The sequence below is a fragment of the Hypomesus transpacificus genome, chromosome 23 (assembly GCF_021917145.1).
Source record: "Hypomesus transpacificus isolate Combined female chromosome 23, fHypTra1, whole genome shotgun sequence".
Classification (NCBI taxonomy): Eukaryota; Metazoa; Chordata; class Actinopteri; order Osmeriformes; family Osmeridae; genus Hypomesus; species Hypomesus transpacificus.
In genome coordinates this window covers 16,765,695-16,780,177 of record NC_061082.1, presented here as the reverse complement: position 1 = coordinate 16,780,177, position 14,483 = coordinate 16,765,695, and the positions used below count along the sequence as shown (strand labels likewise).

Sequence of the window (14,483 nt, the reverse complement as noted above, 5' to 3'; positions counted from 1 at the left end):
AGTGGTGTGGCTTTTGGAATTCATTCACATTCATCTGTCAGAGGGAGAAATGCCAAGATAAAAGTTTACGACACCAGAACAAAAAATAGCAAATACTTGGAAATGGTCTGCTTCTAAGTCTCTCCGAGACTCTATTTTAATAAGAAATTCATGGCCAAGATATTCATGGATAAGAATAACAGAAGAAAATACAATCAGCAAGTGTTTTCGAAGCCAAACATCCAATCACATGCCAGACAGTTATTGTATCAGCCAGGCTCAACCTATGAGAAAGCCTCCAACCACGAGCCACATACATCAAAATGACAATTTACCATTGTAGGCTAATGGGTAATAGTATTCATTTACTTTGGTATAAACTGTCTTCTGTAAATTACAAGTACATTTAGCTTATCTGTATTCTGAAACTTTAGTTTAAGAATGGAAGGGCATAAATAGAGTTTCAGTAAATGTATCAGATGCTAGGTCAAGTCATTTGGTTGCTAGCTAAACATTTACCACAAGAGTTCAGATGGGGCAGGTTGTCACACTGGAATGGAGGTATATCAATGGAAGGTTTTGAAAGAATAGTCATGCTTTGCTTAATTTTTGATGGGAGGAAAATGTTGTGGAGGTAAAGAAAAAGACCACGAGAGGGGCGACTCACCCAGATGTCATTCTGCAGGCAGTGAGACAGGTGAAGCTGCAGGGAAAGAGTATCAGAAGTACAGCAGCAGTCTTTGATATTAACTATAGGACGCTGGCTCGATACTGTAAAAACATGAGCAGTGACGACACAGAAGGGAGGCATGACAAGTCATTTGTTCATGTTGGTTACCTTAAAAATCTCCAGATATTCACAGAACACCAGAGCAGCAAGGGCATCTGAAATATATTATGGTACTTCTGACTTTCTCTACATTTTATATTTAAAACTCATGTTTACCGTATGCACCTTCCTGCGATATTAAATTCCTTGTTTGTGCAAACTCACTTGGCGATTAAAGTTGATTCGGATTCTGACCAAGGGAAGTTTGAAAACTTGCATATCAGTATGCAGTTACTCAGAACATTCACATACCACAGCCATGGAGTGAGTGCAGATAGATTTTTAGACTTTTTGAAACACCACCCACATCTCTTTATTCGTGGCCCACAGCCTACAAGCTTTGAACGAGCAACCAGCTTCAACAAACAGAACATTGAGTCTTTGTTTAATAAGCTGGCAGAGGTAATGAGAAGACATAGTTTTGGACCAGATTATATCTGGAACATGGATGAAACAGTGACTACTGTTCACAAATCAGAGAAGGTAGTGGCTCAAAGAGGACACAAACGAATGGGATGTTTCATTGTTCACACTTGTCAATTATTGGTCTAGACTACGCCTAAACAAATGGCTTAGTAATGCTGTCCTTCCAACCTCACGGTTCCCATAAACTGCAGCCACTTGACCGGACAGTATATGGGCCTTTCAAAAAGCACATCAACTCAGCTAGTGATGCGTGGATGGTGAGAAATCACCATCGGGGTCGGGATGGTCCAAAATACCGTCCGACTTCCATCACCAACTGACCCTCCCTCTGACATCGCCGGCACCTCCAACTATTTTCCATATTACACAGCTTGAATACATATAACGTATAATATATAAACTTGCCTTGCCTACTCAACATTTGCATCACTCGCTAGCAGACAAAGTTGTTTTTGAGAGTTAGAGCATGTCATCAGCACCACAACGTAAAGGTGGAGCTGAAAAGCTAAGGGAGAAAAAGAACGATACATGCGATGCATTGAGTAGGCAACGTGCCGTGTACTGAGTGGGCCGTGTATTGAGTGGGCCGGTCTGACAGTAACTCCCGGGCCACTTTTTCCCCCCAGTCCGTCACTGCTCTGCCCTGAAGAAATCCCCCCTCATCCCAAAGCTGGACCAAGGATAATGGCTCCACAAAGGAGAAAGAGGAAAACTGCAATATTAACAGACACGCCAGTGAAGGATGTGACCTTAGGCGGCAGAAAGCCACTACGCAGAAACATTTTCAGCTCCCCACTAGTGTGGAGAAGGGGAAAAGAAGGCCAAACGAATAGCGAAGCTCCTCGAATCCTCTGATGAAGAGAAATGTTTTGTCTTATATAGCTGAGATGTCGCCGGAACTTTCGAAAGTATGGCTATAGTTCACGCGTGTGGCGTCTGTTAATAATAAATGCATAAAATGCGGCAAGATTATTTCAGGGAAGACTGTGAATATGAGTGACATGATAAAGCGGGGAGAATTTTCTCAGCTGCTGGAGGCACAATCAGCCGGGAAAGAGAATGCCTTAGCCCAGAGAAGGCTGACATGCTAATATTTCTTTCCAAATAACTCTTAAGGAGCAAGGACTGACTGGCCGGTGGCTGGATTGAGAATGTTGGTTGTGATGTTTAAAAATACAAATAAGCCCAAATAATACTTTGTTATTTAAAATTATTCTAAATGTATTGGTGTCAAAAACAATTGATATGGAGGAGTGGTGGCATTTTACGCAACTGAATGCTTTCTTTCACATGATGGGTGTTGAATAAAGTAGAAACTCAAATAGGTGAAGGTGTTGGCTTGGTTTCCAATCTCAGTCCAACCGAGCATCTGTGGGGTGTGCTGGACAAACAAGTCCGATTTAAGGAGGCCCCCGCAATTTACAGGACTTAAAGGATCTATTGCTAACGTCTTGGTGCCAGAAACCACAACACATCTTCAGATGTCTACTGGAGTCCACGCTTCATCGGGAAAGCGTTGTCTTAGCGGCAAAAGGGGCACCTATATTAGGCAGGTGGTCATAATGTTATGACTGATCCGTGTATGTTCAACTGTATCTGCCGTTAAATGTATTTAGCCTCGCTGACAAATACAGAGAATGAAAGTAGCTGTAACGAACAGTAGTTCAGGCCTCAGTGAGGTTGATCTGGAGGTGTAGACGAAGGCGGTCCTCTCAAATATCTCCGTACCTGGGAATACAGATTCAATGTCACTTATCAAACTAGTATCTTGATTTGGGTTTATATTAATTCTTTTCATTTCTGCCCTAGATATTCTTTCTTTATTGGTCTGGTTTGGTGATTACCTGTTACCGCTTGTATTGTACAAATAGGATGTACAGGTCTCATAACACTTCCTGAATGCCATGTGTTAATTTTGTTTTACTGAGTGCCTGTAACCTTTTGGACAACACGTATCAATTGAGTGTTACAATGTAAGACAAGTTCTGCTCTGTAAACTGCTGAACATATTTACCTTTAATAGTTGCTTCAGAGAAGGCCTTCACAAGAGAGTTTTGGATGAGGCATGAGTAGGTGGAATCAGTGACTGGCTGCAGAGAGCTGACGAGACTGTAAATCCCAGCCGAGTTTTTGCTGAAGCTGGTGTTCCCGTTCAGTATCTTACCATTAAATTCCATCCAGGTTACATTTGGCTTTGGGGACCATTTTTGTGCTTTTGCAGTCAAAATATCCCTCCCCTCTATCAAAAAAGTTGGAGCTGAAAAAGCTGATGGTGAAATGTAATTAACCTACACTGTTTTACTGCTAATATTATCATTCAGAGAAATGTAACTGTTACTCAAAGAAAATAAAAGCATATACAGAATGCATTGGAAAAGAGAGTCTCTTACCTGCTACTCGTAAGTGTATTGTGACCATGCCCCTGCCTCTGGAGGCACTCGCACTGCAGATGTACTGCCCTTCATCACTCACTCGCACACTGCTCAGCAACAGAGATGCACTTCCTGTTGCTGCTGCACTTCTAAAGAGCTGTGTTCTGTTTCTGAACTGGGCATTTTGCTCCTCCAGCTGTGCAGCACCATTAGCATATTGGTACACCACCCCACTCAGGCCCTTCTTTGTCCAGGTGATGGCCACATCGCTAGCTGAAGCCAAGGTCAGGGAGCAGCTCAGGACCACATCCTCGCCCAAGTTGCCCACTGGTGAGGTATCATTGCTCTCCACACTTCCCTGGGTGCCTAATGGATAGCACAGTTATTGTACAAGACCAAACACAAACATGCTTTTTAAAATAATCAAATGCCAAATTGTGAGGATGAAGCTCATGTGATGGTCCATATCTCTTACTTACCCCTTACCCCTGCTATAGATAGAAAGATGATGATGAGTGCAGAAAAGACGATGATGAGCACAACCATACTGAAAAATGAGAGAAATGTCATATCAAAACAAGTACATACTACTTGACTCACTTAACTTATCCTGCTTGACAAACAATCTGTACACAGTAGCCACTAAACTTGAACTTTGCCATTAGGGAAACCGAGTCATAAACCACAACCACACCTGTAGAAAAGTATCTGTCCAAGAGAAGACATACTTCATCCAGTGGCTCGTCTATTTATTTGATTATTTATATATTTGGCTTCCTCCTTTTGTAGGGTTCAGGCGTATCGCCACAGTAGGAACTGGAACTACAATCCACGCAATGTCATTTGTGGTACTCAGCTAGTACTCAACTTTGAGAAAGGGAGGAGACAACTCCTTAAGTCAATATTGTCACAGGCGTAGTTACTGACCGTTGCGTTCCCTGTCCTGTATTTGTGAGTGTTCTGTCTTTGTTGTGTTTTATTGTTCCAGTCTTTGTATTCTATCCCTCTCACATAACACTGTAGGTACCAAAGCTTTGTAGGTAAACTATCTTTCAAATGTACTAAATGCAAAGTGTGTGAATAATTGGGATGTTATTTAACAGTTTTGTAAATCATGACTTTATGAAATCATAGTAGTGATAGCAATGTCATTATTAGCTGACTACTACTTCTGTTTCCATGATCATAATAAGTGAAGCACCAAAACTTAGGTCAGATTATTGGATTTTTGACAAAAGACTCCTGCACTGAGAAAGAAGGGTTCTCCCTCAACCACTCTGGTGCTTCTCCTGCTTGGTTCTCCAGTGGTGGAATTACCTTATCATTTACCTGTTTACCCAAGAGTGTATGGCTGCAGCCTGCAGCCACCCGCCTCATAACCTCCCGCCTCATAACCTCCCGTCTCATAACCTCCCGCCTCATAACCTCCCGCCTCATAACCTCCCGTCTCATGCCCTCCCGTCTCATGCCCTCCCGTCTCATGCCCTCCCGTCTCATGCCCTCCCGTCTCATGCCTTCCCGTCTCATGCCCTCCCGTCTCATGCCCTCCCGTCTCATGCCTCTACTTTTCAAAATAAAAGCTTGTCTGGTCCGCTATTTCTCCTTCCTACTTTGGTGTACGTGTTTTTTTTTTAGCTAGACTACAAACTAAAATCCATTCTACGGCTGCAGCCTGGGAGGCCCGGTTGAGTTTAGGCGTCACAACGACGGTTGAGGTTAGGATTAGTTTAAGGCCAAGAGTCATAGCAGAGGTCGAGGTTAAGGTTAGACACAACCACGATGGTTTGGGGACAATGATGGTCGGTACAGCACACCGTGCATTTTGTCACCGGCGGTGTGTTCTTTTTTTAAAGACACTGATGTGTACCTTAAGGAAAATCACAAAAAGAAACCATCAAAGTCTGCAACCATAAATTGCTCTAGGTAACGTTAGCTAATATTCGCTAACAAATGTCAACATAAAGTGCTGATGCAGTTTTAAATGAAGGTCATCGCAGGTTTCATCAAATATACGTTAACATCAGGGACAGAATAATAACATCCAGAAATCAGCACATAATATATTGATAAAAAAAAAAAACAATTTCAAGTTTTTCAATTTATTGCAACAAACGTGCTGACGAACTTACCAGTGACTGAACTGTGATTAGACACAGTGATATTATAATACTTTATACATTTAATCACACAAAAAATATATAATATAAAATGTAATGCCACATTATATAAATAATAGACATGTCTAGTGTGTAAATTATGTACTTAAAAATAACACGGCGCCGCCATCTTTAAATGACGTATACAGCTGACGTCACGAGAATGGTTGAGCTCAATTTCAACCCGCCAAACTACATTGAAAATGAAAGAAGATCGACCTATCACACCTATCCCTGTTCATCCCATGGCCTATGCTTACGAACCAATACTTAATTATGTTCCAGCAGTTGTTCCAGATGATGTGGTTGTGTCGGAAGATACAAATATAGTTGACAGTTCTGACAGGTTGAACAACACCGAGTGATGTACTTGTGATAACTGCACGGCAATGCCAACAGAGACGGAATCCATCTGTTGCAAAGAGGCAGACCTGCATGACCTGGGTGTTGGCGGTCCAGGAAAATGATCGTGCATCATTGAGCACAGGCTTTTTTCCCATGTTGTGTCAAGAGAAAGACCTTTTAGAGGTGGCCATGCTTTCCCTGAAAGATGTTATTGTTAGTGCGGAAAGTTTGGGGCGCCCTATAAATAGCTGGTAAGTTTCAGCTACTAGCTAGCTAGTACTGTGTTACCTTCAAGTTGGTTGAGTTGACAACTTGTTAATTAGACTAGGTTAATCAGTGTAGGTAGAGCTAACGTTAAGGAGCTTGCTAGCTTTGTGATCAAATCTGAATTTAGGTGCTATTACGCTAGAGACAGAGCTAGCTAGCTATTTTAAAAACGCCATCGTTTATGTAGCGTTAATGTTTTTAGAGCTGGTACTTCGTAACAGCTAACGCTAAATGTCTGTTACTAGGCTAACGTTAGCTGCTGTGTGTGTGAGGTTACAGGGCTGCCAACTTTTTCAAAAACCTTGGCGTGAGATTTTGTGCGAGGGGCGAGCTTTGGTGCGAGGGGCGAGCCCCCCCCCTCAATGTAAAATTCGCCATGGAGAGGAGGGAGAGAAGGCGAGTTTACACGGCTGTTTGCGCGTCATGTTGCTTCACTCCGTTAACCTGCGCGTCTTCTGTTTACTACGTTAGATAGGCTACTTGTTTGGCGTTGCCTTTTCAGCGTGAGATATACAAGGTGTGGCGTGAGAGCGTGAGAAATTGTTGAAATGCGTGTCAAACGGCAAAACCGAGAGAGTTGGCAACTCTGGTGGTTATGTTTATTTTACATTAGAATTGAGTAATTGTGCTGTTAAATAGGCTAACTGTAGATAGTACACAACGACATGTATTAGAATCGAGGCTGGATCTCAGTTTATTCGAATTTTTAAGTTACTGTACTCTACTGTTAATTCATGTCAAGACTAAATTCACAACTGAACATATCACAAATGAACAAGTGTTCCACACTAATCAATATTATTTTTCAGTCTTTACAGGTTGACTGCCTATAGGCAATTCACCTTGTGGGTCAGGGGGTACTTGGGGAAAAAGGAACAGAGTGCCCATACCAACTTGTGTGGTCCATGCAATCCGGTCCAAGTTTCCCTCTGAGACATACAACGGCTTTGAAATGCATTTTTTGAATGATGGTTGTTGTTGTTAAAATAGGCTGTAAGTAATTATTAAAACATTTTTTTAATGAAGTATTATTGATCAAGAGTCCAAACTGTAGCCATTTACTTGTGGAAGCGACTGAGATGCTTAGCAATAGATGAGCCCTTGTCTGGTTTCTCAATCCCTCTGTGTTGACCTAGTGTAATTCTCTGGGAGTTTTCATTTTCCCTCAGCACTTCCTGGATGGTCTTCTCTCTGCACCGGTTAGCTATTCCAACCATGATCTCCTGCCTGAAGTTGTATGCCTTCTCTTTCCTCTGTTGGACAGCAACGTACTGCTTTGCTGCCTTGGAGAACTGATCAAGTTCAAGTCTTTTATTTGTCAGGTACACAGAACAACACAAGGTTAGACTGGGCACTGAAATTCTTAAGACAAGACAACGCAAGCACCTGGCATAACATAACATATAAGTACACAGAACATAATTTACATCTATGCTGAGCTTAAGTAAGTAAACCTCCTAAATATATAGATAGCAATAAATAATCGACTATACTAACCCTAAAACTAATTCTAAAACTAAACTAAAACTAAAACTTCCTAAATTACAGATAACAATAAGTAGTACACTATACTAACCCTAAATGTACATAAAACCTATTTCAACCCTATAACCTATTCTAACCTAAGTGGAGTGCATTACAATAGTGCAAATTTGCAGATCAGTGACCAAGTCAATGACCATACAGGAGCCTGGTGGCGAGGTACAGTGAGGTACAGTAGTGCAATGTTACTGATAGTGCGACCAGTAGCTGAAAGTGACAGAGTATAACGATGCGTTCACACTGCAGCGGGGCGGGCAGAGCGGGGCGTCGGTTTCCAATTCATTTTCAATGTAACCAGGCGTTGACGCCCGCGTAGGGCATTGTGGGAAGACGAGCGGGGCGTCGACGCTCGCGTAGGGTATTGTGGGAAGGCGAGCGGGGCGTCGCGTAGGGTATTGTGGGAAGGCGAGCGGGGCGTCGACGCTCGAGTAGGGTATTGTGGGAAGGCGAGCGGGGCGGCGAAAGTTGGATTTTTCTCAACTTTATGTAAATGACGAGCGTGAAAACGCCAGCGATGGCCAATCGAGTTGGTTTCTTGTTTCTAGTAACGTAGCAACTGTTGGTCATGGTAAACATTTCTAGGTTTGACAATTTCAAGATGGAAGAGCAACTCATCGTATGTGTGTCTTCATACCCAGTATTGTATGATACGACTATGTTCGATTATAGAGACATAAACAAAAAAATGATGCCTGACGCAGGGTTGCTGAGGTTGTCGGCGTCCCTGGTGTGTTGTATTTTGTACTTTAATTCAGTTTCTTCACATTACGTAACTTTCTTCTGTGCTAGCTGCATAGTCTAGCTAGCTCACCCGGCACACGATTGACATTCAACGCTGAAATGTTGGCTGGCAGCCACTCGCTATCCATACAGTGAATGTGTAGTGGCAAGTCATAATCTAGCGATTGATTTGCAGAGATTTTGAGTAATATAATAAAAGGTTACACATGTCAACGTTTATGTATGCATTTTTCTTTCCAGCCGGAACAAAACCCGTTCCATAGAGTGCGGGTGGCATTTAATCTTTCACTCGGCCTAAAAAAAGTGTGGAAAAAGATAACCTATTGTGTGCTGTAGATAAGATCATGTCAGATCTAGAATGCGTGTCGGATTTTTGCTTAATCTGTGTAAAAGTTGTATTTTGTCTGCACATTTGCCATGACATTATACAAACTAAAACAGTGATTTAAGAGAACTACAGCTCTGAATGAATCTGTCTGACACGCCCCCTAGCGTGGTGCACTGTGGGAAGGCCGGCGGTGCTGAGCGGTAAAAAAGTCTGCAGTGTGAACGCACCGTAAGCGACTAGTGTGCAGTAAATCAATGTCCTTATTAGTGTCCATTCAAAAGCCTGATGGCCCTTGGGTAGAAACTGTTGTCCAGTCTGCGTGTGCGCGACCGGATGCTGCGGTAACGCCTGCCAGAAGGCAACGGGGTAAAGAGACTGAAGGATGGGTGGAAACAGTCTCTTAGAATCCTGCTGGCTTTCCTTAGGCAACGTGTGTGGTAGGTGTCCTGTAGGGCTGGGAGCTTCCTTCCGATGATGAACTGAGCAACACGGACCACACTTCGTAGGGCCTTGCAGTCCCTGTCTGTGCAGCTCCCATACCACACTGTAATACAACCAGTCAGAATGCTCTCGATAGTGCATCTGTAAAAGTTAGTGAGGATGACTGAGTCCATACCAAACTTCTTTAATCTCTTCAGGAAGAAGAGGCGCTTACGGGCCGCTTTGACCACCTTGTCCGTGTGAACAGACCAGGTGAGGTCATTGCTGATGTTCACCCCGAGGAACTTGAAGCAGCTGACCTTCTCCACTTCCGATCCATTGATGAGTAGGGGTGCATGCTCCTCCTCCTGCCGCCTCCTATAGTCCACAATCATCTCCTTGGTCTTGCTAATGTTAAGAGAGAGGTTATTGAACCTCCTCTCTGTAGGCTGACTCGTCACTGTCAGAGATGAGGCCCACGATGGTTGTGTCGTCAGCAAACTTAAGGAGGTTGGAGCTCCTTCCACTCCCCGTCAGGAAGTGGAAGATCCACTTGCAGAGGGAGGTGCTTAGTCCCAGGTCCACAAGCTTGGAGACCAGTCTGGAGGGGATGATGGTGTTGAATGCAGAGCTGTAGTGTTCTTTTTGTAGCGTATTTCGTGTAAAGAGAATGTACACTCTCTAGCTCTCCTGTGTGGATGCCTGCAGTGGTTTTCTCTAGCTTCTTTAGCAACAACTTATCCAGAACAACCTTTTGCAGACCATCAAATCCTGTTGACTTCTCCTGGATCCAGGGACGGCACCTTTCTTCTTCAGGTGTATATGGAGGGTGTTCACACCTGGAGAATGTTTCACTGGACAGCCACTCGTGCACATTGGTGATATGATGCAGTATAGAGGTCCACTTTTTCTCAGTTTTGTCTTAACCCCATTGCATGTTGCCACAGAGAACTACAGATGATCGGATATGCACTTAACCCATTCCATCAAATCTGGTGACTTGATTTTTAGTAGTCATTTTTTCATGTTCTTCACTATGTGCCACAGGTCATACTCATGCTGTACTGTGCTATGCTGTTCCTTCATGATCTTCTGAACTGATGGGTGGCAGTCTGTGGCCAGGATGGAAATTGAGACACCATGGTCTGCAAGCCTGGTGAGGCACCTCTCAATGCCTGCTGTCTCAAGCCAGTAGCTGTTCTTTACTTCAGTCACCTTGACGGTTTCCTGAGCTACTACCAGCTTTGATTTTGTATCAAGCAATGTGTATGTGCCAAAAGTAGCATTGTGACCTGGGCTATCATACCTGGCATCTCCAGAGAGGATAAGCTGCTCAACCCCGACCGCTGCCATGATACTTTCATTATGGAGGGTCCACTGGCGATTTACTTCAGGGATGACGTATGCTTTTTGTATTTTGTACCATTCCCTTTCTGATAAGGTCTCCAACTCAAGACATTAACACATTTCCAAAAATGGAGCACATTCATTGCCAGTAATGAAGACTGCTGAGGGAATCAATATGTTGCACTCCATAACCCCTCTGATTAGAGGCTGGGAATGCCAGACATAGCTGTGACCATCCAAGCACTCGGTCTTAATGGTAAGCCCAAATCCTCTTTTCACAAGTTGTGCTGGTTCTAACAGACATTTACCACAATTCTCATGATGACAAATTGTAAATAACTGGCAAAGTGCTTTTGCAGATATTATGTGCTTGGTTTCTTTTGTTGAGTCAGCTGTTATTACTTGTTCGTCCTCTTCAGGTGTCGTGTTGTGTTGCTCCTCATCACTTGGTAGGACATCTAAGTCATTTGTGTCTTCCGGCCCCTCAGATAAGTCTTCCTGCCCCTCAGATAAGTCTTCCTGCCCCTCAGATAAGAGGTCCTCTTCACTGCCGTCAACACCAGGAGGTTCCAGGTCAAGTTTTGATGTTGATGCCGTTGAGAATGTTGTCACTGGCGTGCTGTATGACAGTTCCTTTCTCATTAATGCACTGTAGCAGTGGTCATTCCTAATTACATTTTCAACAATAATGTCATGTATCAATGTGGATTTTGTGTCATGTTTAGCAAAGCTCTGTAGACATTGGCACTGTTCTACTGGGTCAGTCTGACTGCCAACAGACACCATACTACTCTGTGTTTGTCTGCTCTGATGCTCCCTGCTCTTCCTCATGTAGCTGCGTGTCAAAGCTAGAGGCTTGTTCTGATGCTCTTTGGTCATGTCCCTCTGTCCTGCCTGTTTGGGTAACCTATAAGAACACATATGGCTTGTTGTAATCTTATTTCTCAATTTATTAATATAATGTAGTTGATTGGAATTCAGCCTACAGAAGCTTAGTTTAAAATGTTTTTTTTTTTTTACCAGAGGTAACTACACTCACCCCATGTAATAATTACCTATATAATGGTCCAAAATAAAGATGTAAATACCTAAAGTAGTCGGATATAGAAAACAAGTATGCCAACACTTTTCCCAAAAATATATTACTCAAACAAAATAAGTGATTGATTTAAACAACACTATGCAAATGAGCCCCAAAAGAAAGCTCTAAGGTGGAATCTATTACAAGATCAGTCACAAAGTTTAATTGGAAAGTTAAAAACTGTCTTTATTTTTAACAGAATATGTTACAGCCTTTTAATAGCCTTAACAAGTCAATAACGTGTGCTAAGATAGTCACAGAAAAATGGTTATCCCAAGTAACTTCGGGGGCTAAGTGGTTACACTTGCAACGATCACAATAGCTCCAAGCAAGGTGGGTAAGTGACTACACTAGCCTCATACAGTCAGATCAGGCAATTGTGAATCGCGATGTAGAAAAAATATAGGTTGATTGAACAGTAACACAAGTAGGTGATCTAATCATACAAATTGTGGTTATTCTAAACATGTTGTCGCTCGCATTGCGTCGCTGCATCGGACACGCACGGTTAGGCTTTATTGATTATTTCAATTTTTAATGGGTATAATCTGGCGTCCTAGCTGCCAGATTGTTCCTGTTTTTTTACAGTTTTTTTTCTCCAGTGTAGGCTAAATCATCACACATTCTACCTGTGCTCTTGTGTTCGCAATAGTGAGTCAAACGATTAAAATATTTAATTGTGATTAATCATATTGATGTCATAGTTAACTCGCGATTAATTGCAATTAATCGATTTTTTTTCTATTCTAAATGTCACTTGATTTCTTTTTGTCTAATTATTTTTTCAAATTTTAATGCTCTTATCAACATGGAGAAGTGGATTGGATTGCTTGGTGCAAATGTTTTTTTTAAATTGAAAACAACATTGTAATTGCCTGGCTTTGACGAGGGGGCGGAGAATTCGCATCAGCTGTGTGCTTGGCCATAAAGTGGTATTTCAGACTGGACGTGCTGCGATGATAGCTTAGTTCACAATGAAAAAACACAGATCACTTTGGTCTTCTGAATGGAACCATTTGGCAACTTTTTAAAAGTAAAACTTCCATTCAGAATCTCATTAGCATCCATTTCGGCGTCTCGCGCTCGCCATCCACTCAAAACGTAACGTTAGCCTACTACTCTTTAGCCGGCTCGCAAGCCCAAACAAGTGTGTGCGGCGTGCCTGTTGTTTTGTTTCCGGTCTAGCTAAATCCGGTGTGGTGTTGTAGTTTTTCTAACGTTAGTAGTTGCTGCAATAGCATGTGAAAGCAACTACAAAGTTTGCTTGGCCGAAAAGAACGTAAATCGCACGATAAAAAATTGACGCTGTTAAAATGGGTTTGCGTTAACGCCGTTAATAACGCGTACCATATATATATATATATATATATATATATACATACAATTTTGTTCCTACCGTGTCCAATCAAAAGCTGTCTCACATAGCTAGTCCAGAATTTCGTCACCATCCACGCCCAGAAAAAAACCTGGCCTCTTTTTAAACAGCCATATTTGCTGCAAGGTTCTCCATTGTCTTGCACGTCTGCATGATTTCAGTTCTTGGTTCTGGGAGATGGAAAGGATGTTGAAATCACTCTCGAAGGATCATTATGTCAGAAATAATAATATATCAAGCATTGCACAGTTAGTCGGTGAACAAGTTAACATAACACGTCATCGTGCAAGGTATTCAAACAGAACCGCACTTGACTGTCATTGGTTAAAACAAAGGCATGCAAATGTCCCATGGCCATGGGTGTCAGCAGCATTTTGAAAGTGGGGGGGGGACACATTTTGCCAGGGGGTCTGGGGGTTTCTCCCCCAGAATCTTTGTTAAAGATGTAGATGCAATTTCCCGCATTTTGGTGCATTTACCGCAACTATTACTACCATAGTTGTTATACATATACTGAGGGGCTGGACATTTCAATATTAAAAACTAAACTTCCCAGCAATGGGACATCTTCAACTACCTGTTACCTTTCAGCACTCACCTCAGCAACAGAGCTTTCTCCGCTGCCCCTGCCTCTGACTCACTCTCAATCTCAACCATGTAGGCTATATCAGGAGACATGGAGATGCATTGAGCATTCTTTCATATTGATAATTGACAAAAGCTTAATGTAGATTGTTCATATGAAGATTTGAGATGTAAATCATGTTATCAGCGTATCATATTCAAAATTGGTATAGGTTTAGAAGCCTAATAATTATGTAGGCTACATTAAACATTTACATCTCCCTTAAGCATGACTGGACAGTTCAGAAATGGTCAAATGTGTGTTCAAACCTCTAGTCTTTTCCACAGATCACATCCTTAGAATGTAAGCTTTCAGAAAAAACATGGGTTAGGTGGTTGAATCAGTTTCCCTAAATGGCACAGCCCAAAAAGTGTCAGCCATTTACTCCATTTACCAATACCGAATTTATTATGCATGGGCATCAAACTAACATGGAGAGAAGGACGTGTCTCTTGTCTCATTAGATAACATCCTGAGGGTATAAGCTTTCAGAGGATATATGGTTTTAATGGTTGAATCAGTTTTGCCTTCATGTTACAGACTAACATGTAGTAAAGATATGCTACGAATTGCCAAAATTACAAGTTGAGCAACATTGTTTAATTTGGAAGACAATTCTGAAATAAAGGTTTTTTTCTTTCTTTTTTTTC

At 42.2% G+C, this 14,483-nt stretch overlaps 1 protein-coding gene across 1 annotated transcript; it reads right to left on the bottom strand.

Moving 5' to 3' along the window:
* Positions 1 to 118: 118 nt before the first annotated feature.
* On the bottom strand, positions 119 to 4,421 carry vtcn1 (V-set domain containing T cell activation inhibitor 1). Its single transcript, XM_047047262.1, has 5 exons — positions 4,301 to 4,421; positions 4,086 to 4,153; positions 3,625 to 3,972; positions 3,249 to 3,500; positions 119 to 2,962 (listed from the first exon to the last, which is right to left on the bottom strand). The coding sequence occupies exons 1-5, from the start codon at positions 4,330 to 4,332 to the stop codon at positions 2,847 to 2,849; spliced, it is 816 nt and encodes a 271-aa protein (XP_046903218.1). The 5' UTR covers positions 4,333 to 4,421; the 3' UTR covers positions 119 to 2,846.
* Positions 4,422 to 14,483: the final 10,062 nt, after the last annotated feature.

Bases quoted from the DNA above. Each gene is read 5' to 3' on its own strand.
- vtcn1 (XM_047047262.1), bottom strand. From the start codon at position 4,332: ATGTCTTCTCTTGGACAGATACTTTTCTACAG. The intron at 3,973-4,085 runs GTAAGTAAGAGA...GCTATCCATTAG, and splicing joins ATCTATAGCAGGGGTAAGGG to GCACCCAGGGAAGTGTGGAG. The intron at 3,501-3,624 runs GTAAGAGACTCT...TTTCACCATCAG, and splicing joins AATACACTTACGAGTAGCAG to CTTTTTCAGCTCCAACTTTT.